The sequence below is a fragment of the Chionomys nivalis genome, chromosome 9 (assembly GCF_950005125.1).
Source record: "Chionomys nivalis chromosome 9, mChiNiv1.1, whole genome shotgun sequence".
In the NCBI taxonomy this organism is placed as follows: Eukaryota; Metazoa; Chordata; class Mammalia; order Rodentia; family Cricetidae; genus Chionomys; species Chionomys nivalis.
The window spans coordinates 47,101,331-47,119,515 of record NC_080094.1 but is presented as its reverse complement, the minus strand read 5'-3'; the positions used below and the strand labels follow the sequence as shown (position 1 = coordinate 47,119,515).

Sequence of the window (18,185 nt, the reverse complement as noted above, 5' to 3'; positions counted from 1 at the left end):
TTCACTAAAACAAAACAAAAACCATGTGCCTAGCCAAATTAAAGAAAAAATACACGGATATATTTGGCCTAATCTGTAAGAGAAATGTAAATCAAGACTAGAGTGAAATGCTATTTACCTGCCAAAACAACAAGTCAAAAGCCTGATATATGTGGCAGTGGCACAGGAACAGGGCCTTGTGGACCCTGGCATAATTACCATGGGAGTTAGTTGCAGATACTCCCAGCACTTGGGAGACAGAGGCAGGCAAATCTCTATGAGCTCCATGCCAGACAGGGTTACTTAAAGAGACCCTATCTTAAACCAAAAGCAAAGCAAAACAAAAGCAACAAAACATAGATGCAGGCAAAAACTTTCTGAATAGAACTCCAGTAGCATAGGAAAAGAAACTATCAGCAGAGTGAAGAGACAGCACACAATGGGGAAAAACTTTCCCAGCTATGTTTCAGATGGGGGTAAATATATAGCATATTTAATGTGCAGACCCTAACTTAAAATGTTTATATACAGGTAAGTGGGGCCAACAGTAACGGTAGCTTTGAAGCTAAAAAGACCTTGAGAAGGAAAAGAGATATTGAGGAAGGGACACAGATAGATGAGACATGAAAGCAGAGAGTAAGCTATGGGGGGAGGGTGTGTTAAGAGTACGAACAGGTCAGAAGGATGGGAGAGAAAAATCAACAAAAACAAATTTTGTCTGAAAGTGCCATAATGAAACCTAATCCAAGATATGCTAACTAAACATACATTTTAAGTCCTTCTGGCCTACTTTGGACTTAAATAGGTCAATGTTTAGAAAGGCGATTTCTAGAAGGCATTTAAATTTGAATCATTCTCATGAAAACTTGTACACAAAGAGCAACCCAACTGATTGGCCTGCTTCACATGGGTCTCCTTTGTCAATTTTGTTAGAATATTTATAACAACACATGGTATATCTTACAGGTTTTATTTTTTTGAACATACATAAATAAAAGTGTGAAAAAAACAGGATTCAATGTGGGAGGGAGTTTAAATTTACAAAGTGTTTTTGGATAAGGTCCATATCCATATTTTATTTTCTCAACCGCTTATATTCTGAGAGCAGCACAATTAGCCGATTACGTAGGGTCTTAATCTTGTTGGAATACTGTTGTTCAAATAATATCCTCAGCTTTTGTCTCAGCAAATCCAAAGATGGCAGATGATAACAATCTGGTATATTCAACATGACATGAAAGAATTCTTCCCACATATCCAAATGAGGAAGCCTGAAGAGACAAAATATCACAATGGAAAAAAAATGCAGCTTTTAACATACATAGCAACCTGTTCATGCATCTACTTTCCACAGGTGTGAACATGTTAAAAGAACAGCCCTCACCTGTCTGCATCTTAGCAAACCAAGAATTCATCATACACAGGAGGAATTAAAAATCCAACCAAATGTCTAAAATATATGCTGTTCTAATAACATGATTTAAAATAGTCTTTGAGCAATAGTTCTTCAGTAGAAAAATCATCTTTTAAAGAAAATATGCCTTCGTTTGGCTTCTTGTATACCACACTGCCAGAATCTGATAATCTAGTACTTGGTTATGATAAGCCCAACTGCATATATAGCAGAGTGTCTAGACAAAGAGGCTGTGGTTGCACTCTTTAGGACAGAGCTCACACTTAAGGGTCTCAGCCAAAAACAAAAACTTCAAAACAGGGAGAAAAGGCCCTGGAGAGAAAGCAGTACATACTAAAATGTCATTCTAGATGGAAACTGAGAAGGAAGCTTTGGCTTTTTTATATGCTTCTGGCAATAGATGGAGGCTTTCTGGACCCTCTGGTCCTTTGATAATGAGCAAGGGAAACAAAGTGAATGAAGTACTTGCTGAATTTGATGGCTCCATACAGAATAAAGGACCACTGTTGTTAAGTTTTCTTTTGGGTTCCAAATCTACTGTACATGATGTATATAAAATTTCTGCAAACTCTTTCCTTTTCTGCTTTGACAGTGAGTGGGTGAGAGAATGAGGAAAACCTCACACTATACATCTTTTTCAGGAAGGAATAAACATGTAAAATTCCATTAGGCTAACACATGAGTGATTTTTTTTCCTGTATATGTTTTTATATCTCAAAAAAAGTTAATATGATATATGGAAACATCATGTATAGAATAATCAGCCTCAATTCAATACCACCAATGATATGTTTACAGAGTGTTACTTTAAGGGACAATGCTGACATGATAAGCTCCAAATGAATCATTAACCTTTAAGTATTTTATAAACTAAAGTCACAGAGGGCTGAAGCTTAAAAACCCTGTCTTGTAATAGAAGTTACCTCATTTTATTTATAATTTACAAAACCGCTTCACCTGTATTATTTTCTTTGCTTATAAGATTTGAGCAAAGCAGAATCATCATCATTCCCATTTATATAAACAAGGAAACAAACAAACAAGGTTCGCCAACATTGACTTCACTTACAGTAAATAGAAACAGTCAAGAACAGAATGCTAACCCACACAGTCAGTTCTCAATGGTTTTACAAGGCACTGAATGCTAGATTTGATCAGTCCTAATGAGGATTATGTTCTATTACCAAAATCTACTACCCAGGTTCATTTTCTAGCTAGATAAAAAAAATCAACTATTTTGCTATTATTATTATTATTTTTATTTTTACTATAGCACCAATGCCAATAACCGACCTTCTAAAAAGACCTGCAGGCTTCCAGACTCCTCCTTCATTTTTGACTTTCATGTACGTCCCAAAGAGCATACAGTACACTGTTGCAGCAACTCCATAGTAATCAATCTATGAAGACAACAGAAATATGCAATGTAAACAGTAACTTACGTGTGAGTATTTAAATAGGTCTCTAACTTAGAAGCTCAACAATCATAGGGTTTTACATTTATGGAATTCTGAAATCCTCTGCTCTTTCATTTGGTGCAAACACAATAACCTCTCAGTTTGGCAGCTCCCCCAATTCTATCCTCTGGGACTCTGGTGGTTATTGTGTAACTACATATCAATGCCTCTGTGTGATGTCTATATAACAGAACAGAACACTCTAGCATGGTCCAAATCTGTGGTTAGCACAATGTCTACTATCCACCTCCAGAGCAGCACTCATCTACTGAAGCATTACTGGGAGTAACCAACTAGATATAAAGCCCTCACTTGTGCCCCCTTTATTATGGTCTTCTGGAAGCCACAGATCTTATCTGGAAACTGGGCAGTTGGTTTAAACCAGACTCAAAATCTTTACATTTATCCTAATTAGCAGTATCTTCCTGAATTGTCAACTAATATTTCACTCTGCTGAAAACTCTGAAACTTTCTCACAGAATGTATTTGCTTTTGCTTTTCTGCTCCGTTGACAGAATCTGTATTAAGAGAGGGAGACTCTTCAAAAGTAGAATTTCTTCTTCTTCAGCCTTACATTCTACTTTTCCTTCAGTGCCAAAGAGACCAGTTCAAACTACCTCGAGCTCTAAACTCATTTTAAAAGTCTAGTAAGTGTAATAATGAAAATGTTTTCAAACCTCTTGCTTTCTGTCCATACCTGGTAGTTCCAAGGCTTGTTACTGAGCATCTCAGGACACTGAAAACCAGATGTTTCACACTTTCCTGTAAATGCAGTTCCTTTAGGGAAAAGTTTCATATCTATACTCTGACCCAGGTCAATCAGTGCCAAGCCAGTAGCTAAATCTTCATTATTCTGTTCTAAAAATCTACATTAATACAAACAAGCATTTGTCAACAAATAATATAAGCACAAATAACAAAGGGATATCAATGAAATGTTAGGGAAGAACTCCACTAAAGTGTCATACTTACGTGTGTCCTAGTATGAAGTTATCTGGCTTAATGTCTCCATGAATGATTTCGCAGCTGTGGACTTGTTCAATCATGTAAAGCATTCTGATAGCGAAGGTGATGACGAGAGCCTGGGGCATCACTTTTTCAGGGGTGTTTTTATAGAGGTTAATGGCATTCTAGAAATAATGCAAATGGTATCCTAAGTTGGCTGTAGAAGATTAATGAAATTTCAAGTCAAGGGCTTTACGCCTGCTTTCTATTCCAATAAAAGTTCCCATTGTGAAAAATAGTACAGGTAAAAACCAGAAATGTACATGCATTCCATGTTCATGTCATGAAAATTACTTACTAGTAACGTCCCATAGCTGTAGAGCTCCCCTATTAATATGCTGCCGTTCTGGAATAAGTGAGCAGAATAAAACTTGATGAACATGTGATGCACTTCTGGCTTTAGTCTCTCCATCAGCTGCATCCCAATGTAGAATTCCCAGGAACTGGCAGGTCTCTGAACCTACAAATCAAATCAGGTATGTGCTATGCATATCCTTATCCATATTCTGTAAAAGAATAGCAAGAAAGCAGCTCCTCCCAGTTAAGGATGTTGACAAAAAGCGAGGACAAGCTAAGCACTCATCAGTAGTATAGGGCTGGCAGGATAATCTTAGTGGTAAGACAGTTTCAAGTCTTCGTAGGATAGCTGTTTAACTGTTGACTAAGGCCTCATTGACATCAGTATTTAATGGGGAGTGGACAGCGGAAGATAACCTCTAAAACTTACATATACATTATAGAAGAAGTTACTCATTTCATTTACCTTCAAAACACATTTCTGTTTACTTCTGGTATCATTCTCATCTCCATGAACAGCTTCATAGACTTGGGCAAAGGCCCCTTCTCCAAGAAGGTGAGTCACATAGATTAGGAAAGAACCTTGGAAGATAAGTATGTCAAATTGACAAAAAGCCATAAGGACTGTCCAAGTGAAGAATTCCTGGTGCCTGAACTACTTTTAATAAATTAAAATGGGTTTAATCTGGGGGAGTTTTCCCAGATTTAAATGAAAGTAAAACATACATCTGCCACAAAAGTGCCTCCTTACAAATTCTCTAAACATGGGTGAGGGCAACTCTGCTGGCCCAGTATACTTATGTGTGGCCTTGGGTACTGGCCCTTCCATTACCTGTGGTGCCAGCTCTGCACAACTGTTGAGGTATTAGGAAGACTATGTAGAAATCGGTAAAGCTTTTTGGAAAATATACATGTTTTACAGTAGAATAAGAAAGGCAAAGCATAACTGTGTTAATACTTATAAAAGTTTAGGATGGTTAGACCAATTTTGTATTTTGAAGAGTTTTTTATTTAGGTGGTTGTAAGCTGCCGAATACGGGCACTGGAACCCAAACTGAGGTCTCCTGAAATTGCTCTTTCTTGGTGGTGGTGATGGTGATGTTCAAGACAGAGTTTCTCTGTGTAACACTCCTGGCTGTCCTGGAACTTGCTTTGTAGACCAGGTTGGCCTCTAACTCACAAAGATCTGTCTACCTCTCCCCTCCTGAGTTCTGGGATTAAGGCATGTGCCACCACACCTGGCTCTGAAAGTGCTCTTAACCTTTGAGCCATCTCTCTAGCTTGGAGTACATGCATTTTTAACTCTGATAGATTATCAAATTAAAGTCCCAACAGTAATCACAATTCTACTATCATATCTTAACAAAATTTCTCAATACTGTAGGTATTAACTCTTTCTTGAAGGTGGAAAAGGTAGAAGAATCTTGGAGTTACTATAAGTTTCTCATAAACAAGAATTCAAAGTTCTATTACCCATGCAATTCTTACCCAGTTGGAATTCTGTCTTGGGCTTGATGGCTGGAAGTTTACACTGCCACTCAAAAGTATTTGAATAGCAACTCACTGGTTTAGAAAGCCCAGACAGAAGTTTAAGAATCAATTCGTCATCCCATGGGTTCTCAATAGTAAAGTCTTAAATAGAAAAAAGAAAAAAAAAAAAAAAAAAGAAAAAAAAATCAGCATTCAAATATTTTAACAGGAATTTTAGATAAATAAGTAAAAGCATTCACTAAATAAGCTTTCAAAATCTTACCCTAGAGCATCCAATAAAAGAAGCTAAAATTGATAGTTGTCACTATTGTCACTTTAGGTCTACAAATTTAGACTATTCAGTTGTGACAAAGGGAATCAACTAGCTGCTTCCTGACTCATTTGGAGTGGCAGAATTCGTGCCTTCAAAAATTATAGCTCCATGCCTTGAAGTATACTTGACCATTATTATTTAGTTGCTTCTAGTGTGCTCAGACATATACTCTTCACTGTTTCCCCCACTAATATACACAAAGTACACTACCTACACACAATGTCCATCAATGAGAATACCGTGTACACAAAAGGGAAAACAATTCCTAAAGGAGGACAAAGGCTTCTCTCCAATTTGACGTTACAAAACATTCTATCTGTGGTGCTTTGAAAAGGCTACTCTCCTACATGGTTACGGCTTTCTTAGTATATACAGAACATAGTTCTGAGATTTAGTAACTCATTTAGCTCTTACAGTAAGCCTCTAAGGTAGTTACTAGTATAACTTTCACTTTAAGATATATTTAACTTTTTTTTTTTTTGAGACAGGGTTTCTCTGTGTGACAGTCCTAGCTGTCTTGGAACTTCCTTTGTAGACTATACTGGCCTCAAATTCACTGAGACCCGCCTGCCTCTGCCTCTCAAGTGCTGGATTTAAAGGTGTGTGCCACCACCGCCTGGCCTGTTTTAGTTTGTCTGCATGTATGTATATGCGAAAGCATCAGATTCCCTGGACTCAGAAGTCCCAGACAGTTGTAAGACATCATGTGGTGCTGGGAATTGAACTTGGGTCCTTGGGAAGAGCAGCAAGTACTCAACCTGAGTCATCTCTCCAAATAACATCCATTTTAAAGAGAAGCACCATAAACATGGCTGGGGAGGCTGGGAATTGGAGCCTTGCCTTAGAACTTAAGTCTATCTCCTGATTTTACGTTCTCAGTTACTATTTGAGACTTTCTGTATAACAAGGGACAGAGGAAGATCTCTCTTAATATTCAGTCTTGACTAACTGTTGTTACATACAGGGGTGGAGGTAATATTAGATTATATGTTTGACAAATAGCAAACTCTCAAGCTTGAACTCTTTTTGAAAAGCTTTTCTGGAAGATTTATTTGCTTTATGTGTATACTTGTTTGCCTGCATATGTGTATGTGCACTTTGTGTATGCCTGGTACCCAGAGACATAACAAGGGGGCTCCAGATTACCAGAACTGGAATTATAGATGGTTGTGAGCCATCATATGGGTGCTGAAAACCAAACCTGGGTCTTTTTGAAGAGCAGTCAAAAGTTCTCTTAACCAATGAGCAATCTATCTTTCCAGGCCCCTAGTTCCTTTTTCTAACAGTAGTGATCTTGGTGCCTTGCAAGATTAAAACAGATTGACTGATTTCAAATGTGCGTGTAGTGAATTATTTTGTGATGTAGCTGCAAGTCTGTCTAAGTTTATTTTCTACTCCGTCCCCGCATTGAGTTCTTTCATGGAAAAGCTTTCCCATGCTATTGTTCTTATGGCATACTTAAGATTGAGCATGTGTGCATACTTGGAGCATTGACATTCCCAAGTGAACTAGTCTGCATCCATTCAACTTGGAGTCCAGTGCTGGCATCTGGTAGGTCCTCCATGGTCACAAGGTCAGTGCTTGTGCATTTATAAGTCTCAAGTCCAAGCACTGCGTCCTGAGTGAATACACTGCCTGCGGCAGGCTGGCTAGGATAGTCTAAAGATGCTGAAAATTTCTCTTGAGTTGGACTGGATGTGCAAAAACAGAAAAGAAAAACTTCACGTGATTAGAAGTCTATTATACTTGACCAAAATAAAATAGCCTCCTTTCATTCTAAGAACAGCATTTCAAAATTGTCTCATAGGTTGAGTTGATTAAATAACTTTTATTAAACAAGTATGTGTAAATACTCAAGCTACTAAGATATGGATATAAACAGAAATAAAACCAAAGCCATTTAATGTATTAGATAAACAGGTAAGGTGGTATATTTGGTATTTAACAGGAATTGTGGGAATGAATTTATTACCCAAAGCTACACCTAAATAACACTACTGTAATTAAGATTGAGTGTTTTTCATTCTAAAAATGGCTTCTTTTTCCAACACTAAGACAAACTAAAATATTACAATTCAACAAGATTCTGATACAATATCTCCACTGGTCAAATAAGATGATATTTTACCTTATTACTTAAGCTTTCAGCTGTCTTTTTTTTTTTTTTTTTTTGGGTGGTGTGGTATCATGGAATTGATGTGCTTTTTATCAGCAATTCCACAAATTAGAAGCTCTATGACTTTGTCCTCGAGACCTGATGTCCTCATTTACAATAAGCGTTTAATAGAGTAATTGCCATAACTCAAGTTGTTGCAAGGATTAAGAGAACACAGCACACAGAAAGCATAAACACTGTGCCTGGGTTATGTTATGTATCTGTTATATCCACCAGCCTAATCAAATACAATGGGACTTTACTTTTGTAGCAGTATCTAAAGAGGTTTAAATATTCTATCTTCTCTTTAAAAGGCACTGTTTTTCTCAATTAAATGGATGTGTAAAGCACAAATTATGTGTTTTCTTAGTTTTGCAAGAGTTGACCTCAAAAAGAGGATTTAGTTTGAATACTGGAATGAATTTCAGAAAATATTAGCTCAGGGTCTGTTACTCAAGTTGCTTCTCTAACTGCCCTGATATACCAAGTCCTTAGGTTCATCACCATGTTTACATTAACGAACAGTACCTTCTGAATTAACTACCACTGAATAAAATCTTATTAGCCTTAGCACGTTGGAATACAGTATATTACTGTATCTTAAAGAGCAATGGAAGAGGAGAGTGACAAACACAATACCCAAGCTTTCTGTCCTTTGAGAGGTCCACCACATTTTCTTTACAAGAATCCAAAGTCACACGTGTATACTGTGTAGCTACCATATTTTCTGAAATATAAAAAAATTATAGACAGACTTATTACATACACATGTAGACACAAATACCATTTGATATGGTTACAAAGACTGGAACTCCTTTTCATTTTTAAAATATTTATTTATTTATTATGTATACAATAGTCTGTCTGTGTATATTCCTGCAGGCCAGAAGAGGGCACCAGACCCCATTACAGATGGTTGCTGGGACTTGAACTCAGGACCTTTGGAAGAGCAGGCAATGCTCTTAATCTCTGAGCCATCTCTCCAGCCCCCTGGAACTCCTTTTCATACTGACTTTTTTTTTGGTTTTTCGAGACAGGGTTTCTCTGTGGTTTTGGAGCCTGTCCTGGAACTAGCTCTTGTAGACCAGGCTGGTCTCGAACTCACAGAGATCCGCCTGCCTCTGCCTCCCAAGTGCTGGGATTAAAGGCATGCGCCACCACTGCCCGGCTCATACTGACTTTCACTACAATTTCAAAATACTGTTGTACCATAGTACAAAGTGTTAAGACCAGAACAGTTATCCAAATGACATAATGCTTCTGGATGTCAGTTTAAACCTTTTAGATTGAAAATTACCTAATAGGCCGGGCGATGGTGGCACACGCCTTTAATCCCAGCACTCGGGAGGCAGAGGCAGGCGGATCTTTGTGAGTTCGAGACCAGCCTGGTCTACAGAGCTAGTTCCAGGACAGGATACAAAGCCACAGAGAAACCCTGTCTCGAAAAACCAAAAAAAAAAAAAAAAAAAAAAAAAAGAAAGAAAGAAAATTACCTAATACCTGCGTTCATTGTAGTGACATTAGAGTTAAATTCAAATGTAGAGTGTTGACATATTTTTAAAATTAGTTTATGCACATGGGTGTTTTACTTGTATATTATGTCTATGCATCTGAGCATGCAGTACCTATAGAGGCCAGATCCCCTAGAACTGGGGGTTACAGACTGCTGGGAGCTTCCTTGTGGAACCTGGGAACCAAACCCTGGAGGACTGAGCAGCCAGTGTTCATAACTGCTGAGCTCTCTCTACATGTATATCTTTTATATAAAGGTTACATTAAGCATGAAGTTGAAACGAGGACCAATAGGAGTTTTATAATTTCTCTTTTGAAATCAGACAAACATGTGATTTCTATGTATATTATACTTGTTCATGTCTAAATACTCAAGAAATTGGTCATCAAAAGAACAAATAATCCAATAAAAAAATGGGGTACAGACATAAACAGAGAACTCTCAACAGAGGAATCTAAAATGGCTGAAAGACAATTAGGGAAATGGTCAACATCCTAGCCATCAGAGAAATGCAAATCAAAACAACTCTGAGATACCATCTTACACCTGTAAGAATGGCCAAGATCAAAAACACTGATGACAGCTTATGCTGGAGAGGATGTGGGATAAAGAGAACACTCCTCCATTGCTGGTGGAGTGCAAACCGGTACAGGCCCCTTGGAAATCAGTATGGCAATTTCTCAGAAAATTAGGGAACAACCTACTTCAAGACCCAGCAATACCACTTTTGCATATATACCCAAAGGATGCTCAATCATACCACAAGGACATGTGTTCAGCTATGTTCATAGCCAGAACCTGAAAACAACCTAAATGCCTCCTGACTGAAGAATGGATAAATAAGATGTGGTCCATTTACACAAAAGAGCACTACAAAGTGGGAAAAAATAATGACATCTTGAAATTTGCAGGCAAATGGATGAATCTAGAAAATATATTGAGTGAGGTAACCCAGACCCAGAAAGACAAATATAGATAGTAAGTACTCATTCATAAGTGGCTTTTAGACATAATGCAAAGAAAAACTAGCCTACAATTGGCAATCCCAGAGAACCTAGACAACAAAGAGGACCCCAAGAGACATACATGGATCTAAACTACATGGGAAGTAGAAAAAGACAAGATCTCCTGAGTAAATTGGGAGTGGTAAATTGAGAGTGTGGGGATCATAGGAGAAGGTAGAAGGGGAGGGGGGAAGGAAGAAAGGGGAGTGAAAAAATATATAGCTCAATAAAAATAATTATTAATTCTAATATTTAAATAACTTAAGCTTTTTGTAATAGTCCTTTCTTTGCTATCAAAATATAACACACTCCCGTTGGATATATGCCTCTAAGTGACTGCACAGGCTTTTTCCACTTTATAACTATTTATTAAAATTTAAAAATATAGACTATGAAGACAAAACGTAAAGAAAGAAATGAAAGAAAAAAAAGAACCAAAACCATGCACACATACATAAGTGGATTTTAAGCCTTTTTATAATTTTTAAACTTCCTCTTTAGAATCTTCAAGAAACTATAATACTAAACATTACATTTTTGCAGAAGATACTAAAATAATTCAGCACACACCTTTATCTTCTGGACTCTGCACTGAATTTGCTAGAAATTTGTGGAATGGTATAGATGAAAGCAGGGCAGCAGATGTAAAATCTCCTGTAGTTTTAGAACTGGGAGCCAGGGTTTTGTTGAAGCGAGTACTGCGTTCTGCCGAATCGTCCACAAGCTCATCAGTGTAAGGCACTTCCTACAACAGAAGATGAACTGAAAAAAGCAATTTGACTGCTTTGTTGATGAAATTTAACACATCAACACTTTAAGTCAGGCAGTTAACATAGTCCTGGAGTACAAACAACTCAGGAGGGTGAGGAGGTAAAGACGATCATTTGAGCTTAGGAGTTCAAAATCATCCTGAACAACACAGCAAGCTCCCGTCTCAAAAAACAAAACCCCAAACATCTTAAAATTAAAAAAAAAAAAAAAAGGACTTAAAGAAACAGATATAAACCTCTTGTTTTTTTAGCATACTTCAAAAGAGCCACATAACAAACTTTTTTTTTTTTTTTGAGACAAGGTTTCTCTGTAGCTTTGGAGTCTGTCCTAGAACTAGCTCTTATAGACCAGGCTGGCCTTGAACTCACAGAGATCCTCCTGCCTGAGTGCTGGGATTAAAGGCATGCGCTGCCACCACCACCACCACCTGGCAACAATTAAACATTTTTTTTTTTTTTTTTTTGGTTTTTCGAGACAGGGTTTCTCTGTGGCTTTGGAGCCTGTCCTGGAACTAGCTCTTGTAGACCAGGCTGGTCTCGAACTCACAGAGATCCGCCTACCTCTGCCTCCCAAGTGCTGGGATTAAAGGCGTGCACCACCACCGCCCGGCACAATTAAACATTTTTATCTAGGGCATTATTCTTTAAATTTGAAAAGGGTTACAAAGATAGAAAAGAGTTGTTCTTCATTATTTTCCCTCTAATGGTAATCTTGTCTAAAATGTGATTTATTGTAAAAAACAAAAAAACCCCAAAATGATACTAGTAACTGGAGCCGTTATTTGATTTCTCTTTTTCCTCCCCAGTCTCCAACATAGGTCAGTACATTGTACATGGTTGTTCTGTCTACTTAGCTGCTTCTGATGACAGCCATCTGTGGATCTTTCCTACCCTTTCTTGCACTGATGCTTTGGAATAGAGGTAATGACCTGTGACTATGTCTCTAGTTGAGGCTTTTATACTAGGGATATATATTTTAGAGAGGACTATCAGGGACGATCGCATTAAACTTTGGGAATATGTGCCATAAACACAACATATTTTGTGAAGTTAACCCAATCACTAAGGTATCCCTAAGACTTCCTTACTGAATTATTTTTCCTCTCCCCATTTTTTTTAAGATGTAAATCCCCATACCTGCCCATACTGAAAGGGAAGTAAAGTAAACCCTACCTTTCAGAGGGCATAATCAAAGAATGAAGAAATATTACATTTACTTGTTTGTGTGTGTACTTGGTACACAGATGTACCAGCTCTCCTGGGAATGTCAGAGGGCAATTATGGGAGACAATTTTTCTTCTACTATGTGAGTCCCAGGGATCAAAGTTGGGTCGTTCAGCCGGGTGGTGGTGGCGCACACCTTTAATCCCAGCACTCGGGAGGCAGAGACAGGCGGATCTCTGTGAGTTCGAGACCAGCCTGGTCTACAAGACCTAGTTCCAGGACAGGCTCAAAACCACAGAGAAACCCTGTCTCAAAAAACCAAAAAAAAAAAAAAAAAAAAAAAAAAAAAAAAAAAAAGTTGGGTTGTTCAAACTGGTGGCAAATGCCTTTACCTGCTGAGCCACCTTATAGGCCCTCTTAGAGAAATATTAAACCAATATAGTAATTAATAATTTTGAAAAGATGCTTGGGACTTTTTCTTCTCAGTGACATTAGTAGTCATCCATGGGCCTTGCCTATAGCAGTTCCAATCTTAGTGTTCTAATGGTGACCTTCTACATTCCTTGGAATGCTTCTGTAAGGGAGATTTGTTCTTTCTATCCTGTTGTATGAATATGGATATTCACTATTTCTTAGGTTATAATTTAATATCACCTTACTCTTTTCTCTTTCAAATCATCCCAGGTTTGATCACTGACTTGTTTAGTAGGTTGCTGTGCTGCCCATCCCACTTCACAAAAACACAAAACCAAAACAATTATATCCTTAATTTCTGGCATAAGCTACCTCAGGCTCATCTTCTATTTACTCTGACACGGCCTATAGAATCAGACATTTCTTTAAGAACATAATTATAGGCTAAGTTTTAGAATCTGTGGGGAAAGAGAACTAAAGTTTCATCAGAACTGAACTTCATAAATTCCTTCAGTCCTTAAAAAGCCACATATATTTTTTTATACATCACATTTTTTCTTTTCTTTTTGGTTTTCGAGATAGGGTTTCTCTGTGTAACTTTGGCTTCTAGAACTCACTTTGTAGACCAGGCTGGCCTCGAACTCAAGAGATTCACCTCTGCCGTTCAAGTGCTGGGATTAAAGGTATGTGCCACCATGCCTGGCCACATTTTTTAAAAACAAATTCCACCATTCTTTCCAGTAATGAAAGAAAAACTGGACAGTTATAAATGCACCAGTTTCTGCTCAGCACCAGCATATATAGAAAATGTACCTTTATTTGTTTGCTAAAGCATGTAGCAGAGTAATTCAACAAAATATAGTTCTGAAAGAGTAGCACTCAATCTAAAATCCAGGCCATTATTTTGGAAAATTGTAAGGCTAAGCAGTTAATCAAAAGATTGAGAGCCTCACAACAGTTAATTGAGAAGAACCTATCATGGACTTAAAACAGGGAGCCAGGGTTCAGCAGCACATCTCAAAATGGGTAAATTAACAGTGAGGAATCCTTCCTGGGGCACCACAGGGGAATGTAGGGTATGGACAGAGAGCATACATGGGGAATTCTCTGGCCCATTGTGAAAGTCTAGATGCTGCTGACATACAAGAACACTGCAGGTCAATGAACTGGTGAAGCTTGGCTGCTGTGGTGTACTGATCTATTTTCTTCAGTTTTCTGGGTTTCTCACTAATATCCCACTGTAGATCTCAATTCTTATGTTTAAGAAAAACATATACTCCTGGGTGGCACCTCCAACCTAAAGAAATGGTCTTGAGAGGTAAGGATCATATAATTATTTTTATTTTCTCTACTTAATATAGAATTCAATTTTGTTAATGAACACATTTTTCATGCAACATTGGATTTTCCAGAAGTTGCACATACCTTATGCCATTTGATGAGCATAATCATTTGGTAAAATTAAGGACAGATTCTAAGACCTACTGATAAAGCAGAGATTTACTTACATTTGATGTTGAAGGAAATTTGCTGACAGAGCGTTCTCCAAAGGTCCTGGCTCCTGTGGGCTTATTTTTAGCCTGTGGCAAGCTAAAGAAAGATTTGTATAATTATAAATCATAAAACATACAAATGAAATAAATATGCTTAAAGTGTTAAAAAATTTGTCACTTATCCTATGTAAGGAGTTAATGGTCTTACAAAGATTCCTTACTTTTACAGCAACTATAGCAAAACTGGGTCCAAACTGAATTAACTGTCAGTAGAAGACATTTTTATTACACTGGGTTCCAAATTTTAGAAGCACATTAAACAAGGACTTTGACCAGTAGGATGTCTGGGTAACAGGTAACATTCTAAATCTTTTTTATAGTGTCTATACTAGATATGGATATCACTTCTGCAAGCTGGTCACGCTGTCTCCCTTCTACCTCAGTATGAAGGTCCTCCATGCCAAGATGCCTATAACTCACATAGCTTCATTTGTTCCTGAAACTACCTGATGTCTCACTAATGAGGTGTTCCACATTTTCTCTGTAGTTATGACTGAACATAAGCCGCTTTCTGTTCTACTTTATTGGCCCTGTACTTTATGGATCTAATATAATTTCAAATCCAGAGAATCCATCTGTTCTCTGACAACTTATAACTAGACTGCATTTCTTTTTCAGCTGTGCTTCTGTTACAGGAGGTCTGTTGTCTTGGAACTCATGCACTGGAACCCAAGTCCAGACCACCCTATCTCCTCACTGCCTTACAATGTTCAAGTTCTGAAGGCCCTCTACAGCATATAATGGCACTGGATGACATGTACACACCACACTTTGACTTTATTTTAAATAGACCGTTCTTTACCCATAATTTTCTTTGTTTCCATCTTCAAAAATAGGAAAAGTAGATGGCAAAGACATCTTATTAACTCCCCAAGCTCCAGAGGATACTGCATTTTCTACAAGAAAACAAAAACATCTCATTATTATCTTACAGCTACCTGTAAGAAAAAGTGCTGAAATCTTCTAGGTACTAGGTAATGACATAAGCTACTGTCCAGGGAGGTGAAGTGACTGATTCACAGCCCAGTGGTGATCCTGTCACATACAGAGCAGTGTCCACCCTCCTATAATGTTGCTACAGAGCTCACTCAATAAAAGCACACAAAAGTTGTGGGAACTTTTGTTGTTGCTCATGTCCTTTAAGAAAAAGGATTAATGTTTGTTAATTTTCAGTTTTCCCAATTCTAACTAGACTCTATTTATATTTGTCATGATCTTTGGCTTCCAGCACTGTTGGGTTCCAAACTCTTCCTAGACATCTCTCATGTTGAGAACTTACTTTCCTGACTGTTCCTACCCATGATGCTTTTGTCTTTTAGCACTCACTATTAAATAACAATAAAAAAAAATCCAATTTAGCAAAAAACCCAAACCAATATCACATATACTGTAACCTTTTCAAACTGTCACATGCAAAATGTATTCATTCCTTGCTCTTACATGACACACTATTCAAAGGCAGGGTCACATCTAAATCTTGATAATGTCTATAGCAACTTCCTGTGATACTGTGTACTTAATAGTTTTCTAAATAAATCATTACTTTGAAACTGGGCTTCAAATGCATCTTCATTTTGATCTAGAGAAGGCCACTCTTCTTTATCATCAGAAATATCAGGAAGTGTTGGAGCCTGAAATATATTCATGATGAAACCTTATAGAACAGAAAAAAAAATATGTCAACAGGCAAAGATTACAAATCAGTTTTTTTTTTTGGTTTTTCGTGACAGGGCTTCTCTGTGGCTTTGGAGCCTGTCCTGGAACTAGCTCTGTAGACCAGGCTGGTCTCGAACTCACAGAGATCCGCCTGCCTCTGCCTCCCAAGTGCTGGGATTAAAGGCGTGCGCCACCATCGCCCGGCCTACAAATCAGTTTTTATTAATTTGCATACAAACAAAATATTTTACCTAATGCTTCCTTGGTGTGCACGGTTGGTGATGGCTGCACTTTGGATGGTGTTGCTTGAACCATTCCCAATGACGTGTTTGGAGTTGTGTGAAAAGAATTAATGCTGGCAACCTTATTTGTTTCACACACTAGCAAAGGAGTGGGACAAAAGGTACTTACTATCAGTATGTCACTCAGAACACATTAGAAGGCACATGATTACAGTAATTACAATTTAAAAGTTTACCAATAATAATTATCACTATTTCCATTATCTTTGTTTGGGATTTCAAATATTCACGTTTATCTTTGTAATAATACCATGAAGTAAGGTCAAGAACTGTCCCTTTATAGAAAAATAAAGGTTACATCAACGTAGGAGTTTTGTCATGCAAAGAATCCTTAGCTCACAATATAGGAGGGAATGATCACACTGTAAATCATTTCCTCCTACTATGCTGTGAATCTTAAGGAAGTTTTTCATTTTATTCAGCTGATGTTTGCTCAGACTTTCTTTCTCTTCCCCCTGTTCATCTGGAAGCGCTGACATCTTTAGTGCTTACAGCAGGAATATTGCTGCCTGAAAGCTTCACACTTGTTTGTTCATTCTATCTGAACCAGGTTCACCGAATTTGCTGCATAAGTAGTTCCCCTTTCCAGCCCCCCACCTAAATCTTACTCCAGCCATCCTTCCTAACCACCTTCTTTGAAACATAACTCTCCACCCTAATATTAACACCTCTTTTCCTATGAAAATTCTCCCCTTTTCCATTGTGACTGCCTCACTAACTACTAGAACTATGCTTTGCATCTAGCCAGCATGAACCAAGTCTTGGTGCACTAAGTCTCTACTTCAAATAGCCCCGTTCCTACTGTTAGTGGAAAAAGGATGCCAGTCACAGAAAGAGGGGAACTGAATGACCAAACTGTGACTTTATTACTTAATGAACAAAATTATCTTCTGTGAAAATGCCTCCACTGTGGTTCCAAACAGAATATAATACTAATTAAGCTAATCCCCTTTCCCATCTAACGCATTAACTATGCCTTTCAGATTAATACACGGAGAAGCTTAATAGAAAAATGCCAAAGGATTCTGAAAAAGGAAGATGTTACTAAGAAATGAATTTCTATTTTTGACCAAAAACTGTCTGAGGCTTTATAACATCATTCTTGCCCTCTAAAGAGTAAGGCCATCCTATACCATAGTCACAATACAGACACTGAGCAAACCAAGACAACACAAACAAATTGGATAAAATTATTGTAATGCAACACTACCTTCTTTCGTTTCTGGTCCACTCTGTGGCATGAATTCATGAATACTTTGACTCACACACCTGAAAGAGAAATCTCTTGAAACACACTGAAGAATAAAAGCACTTTACATATTAGAATTTTTAAGTAACTCTCAAGAAACAATAAAATATTGCCAACAATACTAAGTCTGTTAGAGTGAGGATAAAATTGCTTAAGACCATGGTATAAGTAAATAAAATATTTACTGCCTTTGAGAATATTAATTCTTTCAAATAAGGATAACCATTGAACATTTTAGTGAGACCCACTGGATCTGCCTTTCAGCACAATAACAATCATCCCTCCATGTGACAGGATAGAATAATGGTTTCGCAAATTCAAACGCACTTCATTTATGGTTTATGTTAAAGGCCTAAGATCTAGTTGCAGGTACTGTGTGTTAGTGGAACTAGTACCTTGCTTGTACTAGTTACCTGAAACTACTAGTGATATCCACATTTTAAATTAAC

The 18,185-nt window shown here is 37.6% G+C and overlaps 1 protein-coding gene across 1 annotated transcript in view; it reads right to left on the bottom strand.

Annotated features, from left to right (window-relative positions):
* Nucleotides 1–947: 947 nt before the first annotated feature.
* Nucleotides 948–18,185, bottom strand: part of Bub1 (BUB1 mitotic checkpoint serine/threonine kinase) — a 34,705-nt gene continuing 17,467 nt past the window's right edge. Inside the window, exons 11-25 of the mRNA XM_057781093.1 lie at nucleotides 17,698–17,756; nucleotides 16,437–16,565; nucleotides 16,073–16,183; nucleotides 15,332–15,425; nucleotides 14,485–14,566; nucleotides 11,199–11,373; nucleotides 8,751–8,838; nucleotides 7,439–7,647; nucleotides 5,641–5,784; nucleotides 4,619–4,734; nucleotides 4,154–4,315; nucleotides 3,823–3,980; nucleotides 3,548–3,716; nucleotides 2,687–2,793; nucleotides 948–1,250 (exon numbers count right to left, since the gene is read on the bottom strand). Of these exons, the coding sequence (XP_057637076.1) occupies nucleotides 1,055–1,250; nucleotides 2,687–2,793; nucleotides 3,548–3,716; nucleotides 3,823–3,980; nucleotides 4,154–4,315; nucleotides 4,619–4,734; nucleotides 5,641–5,784; nucleotides 7,439–7,647; nucleotides 8,751–8,838; nucleotides 11,199–11,373; nucleotides 14,485–14,566; nucleotides 15,332–15,425; nucleotides 16,073–16,183; nucleotides 16,437–16,565; nucleotides 17,698–17,756 (1,999 nt within the window). The 3' untranslated portion in view covers nucleotides 948–1,054. The remainder of the gene's footprint in view (nucleotides 1,251–2,686; nucleotides 2,794–3,547; nucleotides 3,717–3,822; nucleotides 3,981–4,153; nucleotides 4,316–4,618; nucleotides 4,735–5,640; nucleotides 5,785–7,438; nucleotides 7,648–8,750; nucleotides 8,839–11,198; nucleotides 11,374–14,484; nucleotides 14,567–15,331; nucleotides 15,426–16,072; nucleotides 16,184–16,436; nucleotides 16,566–17,697; nucleotides 17,757–18,185) is intronic.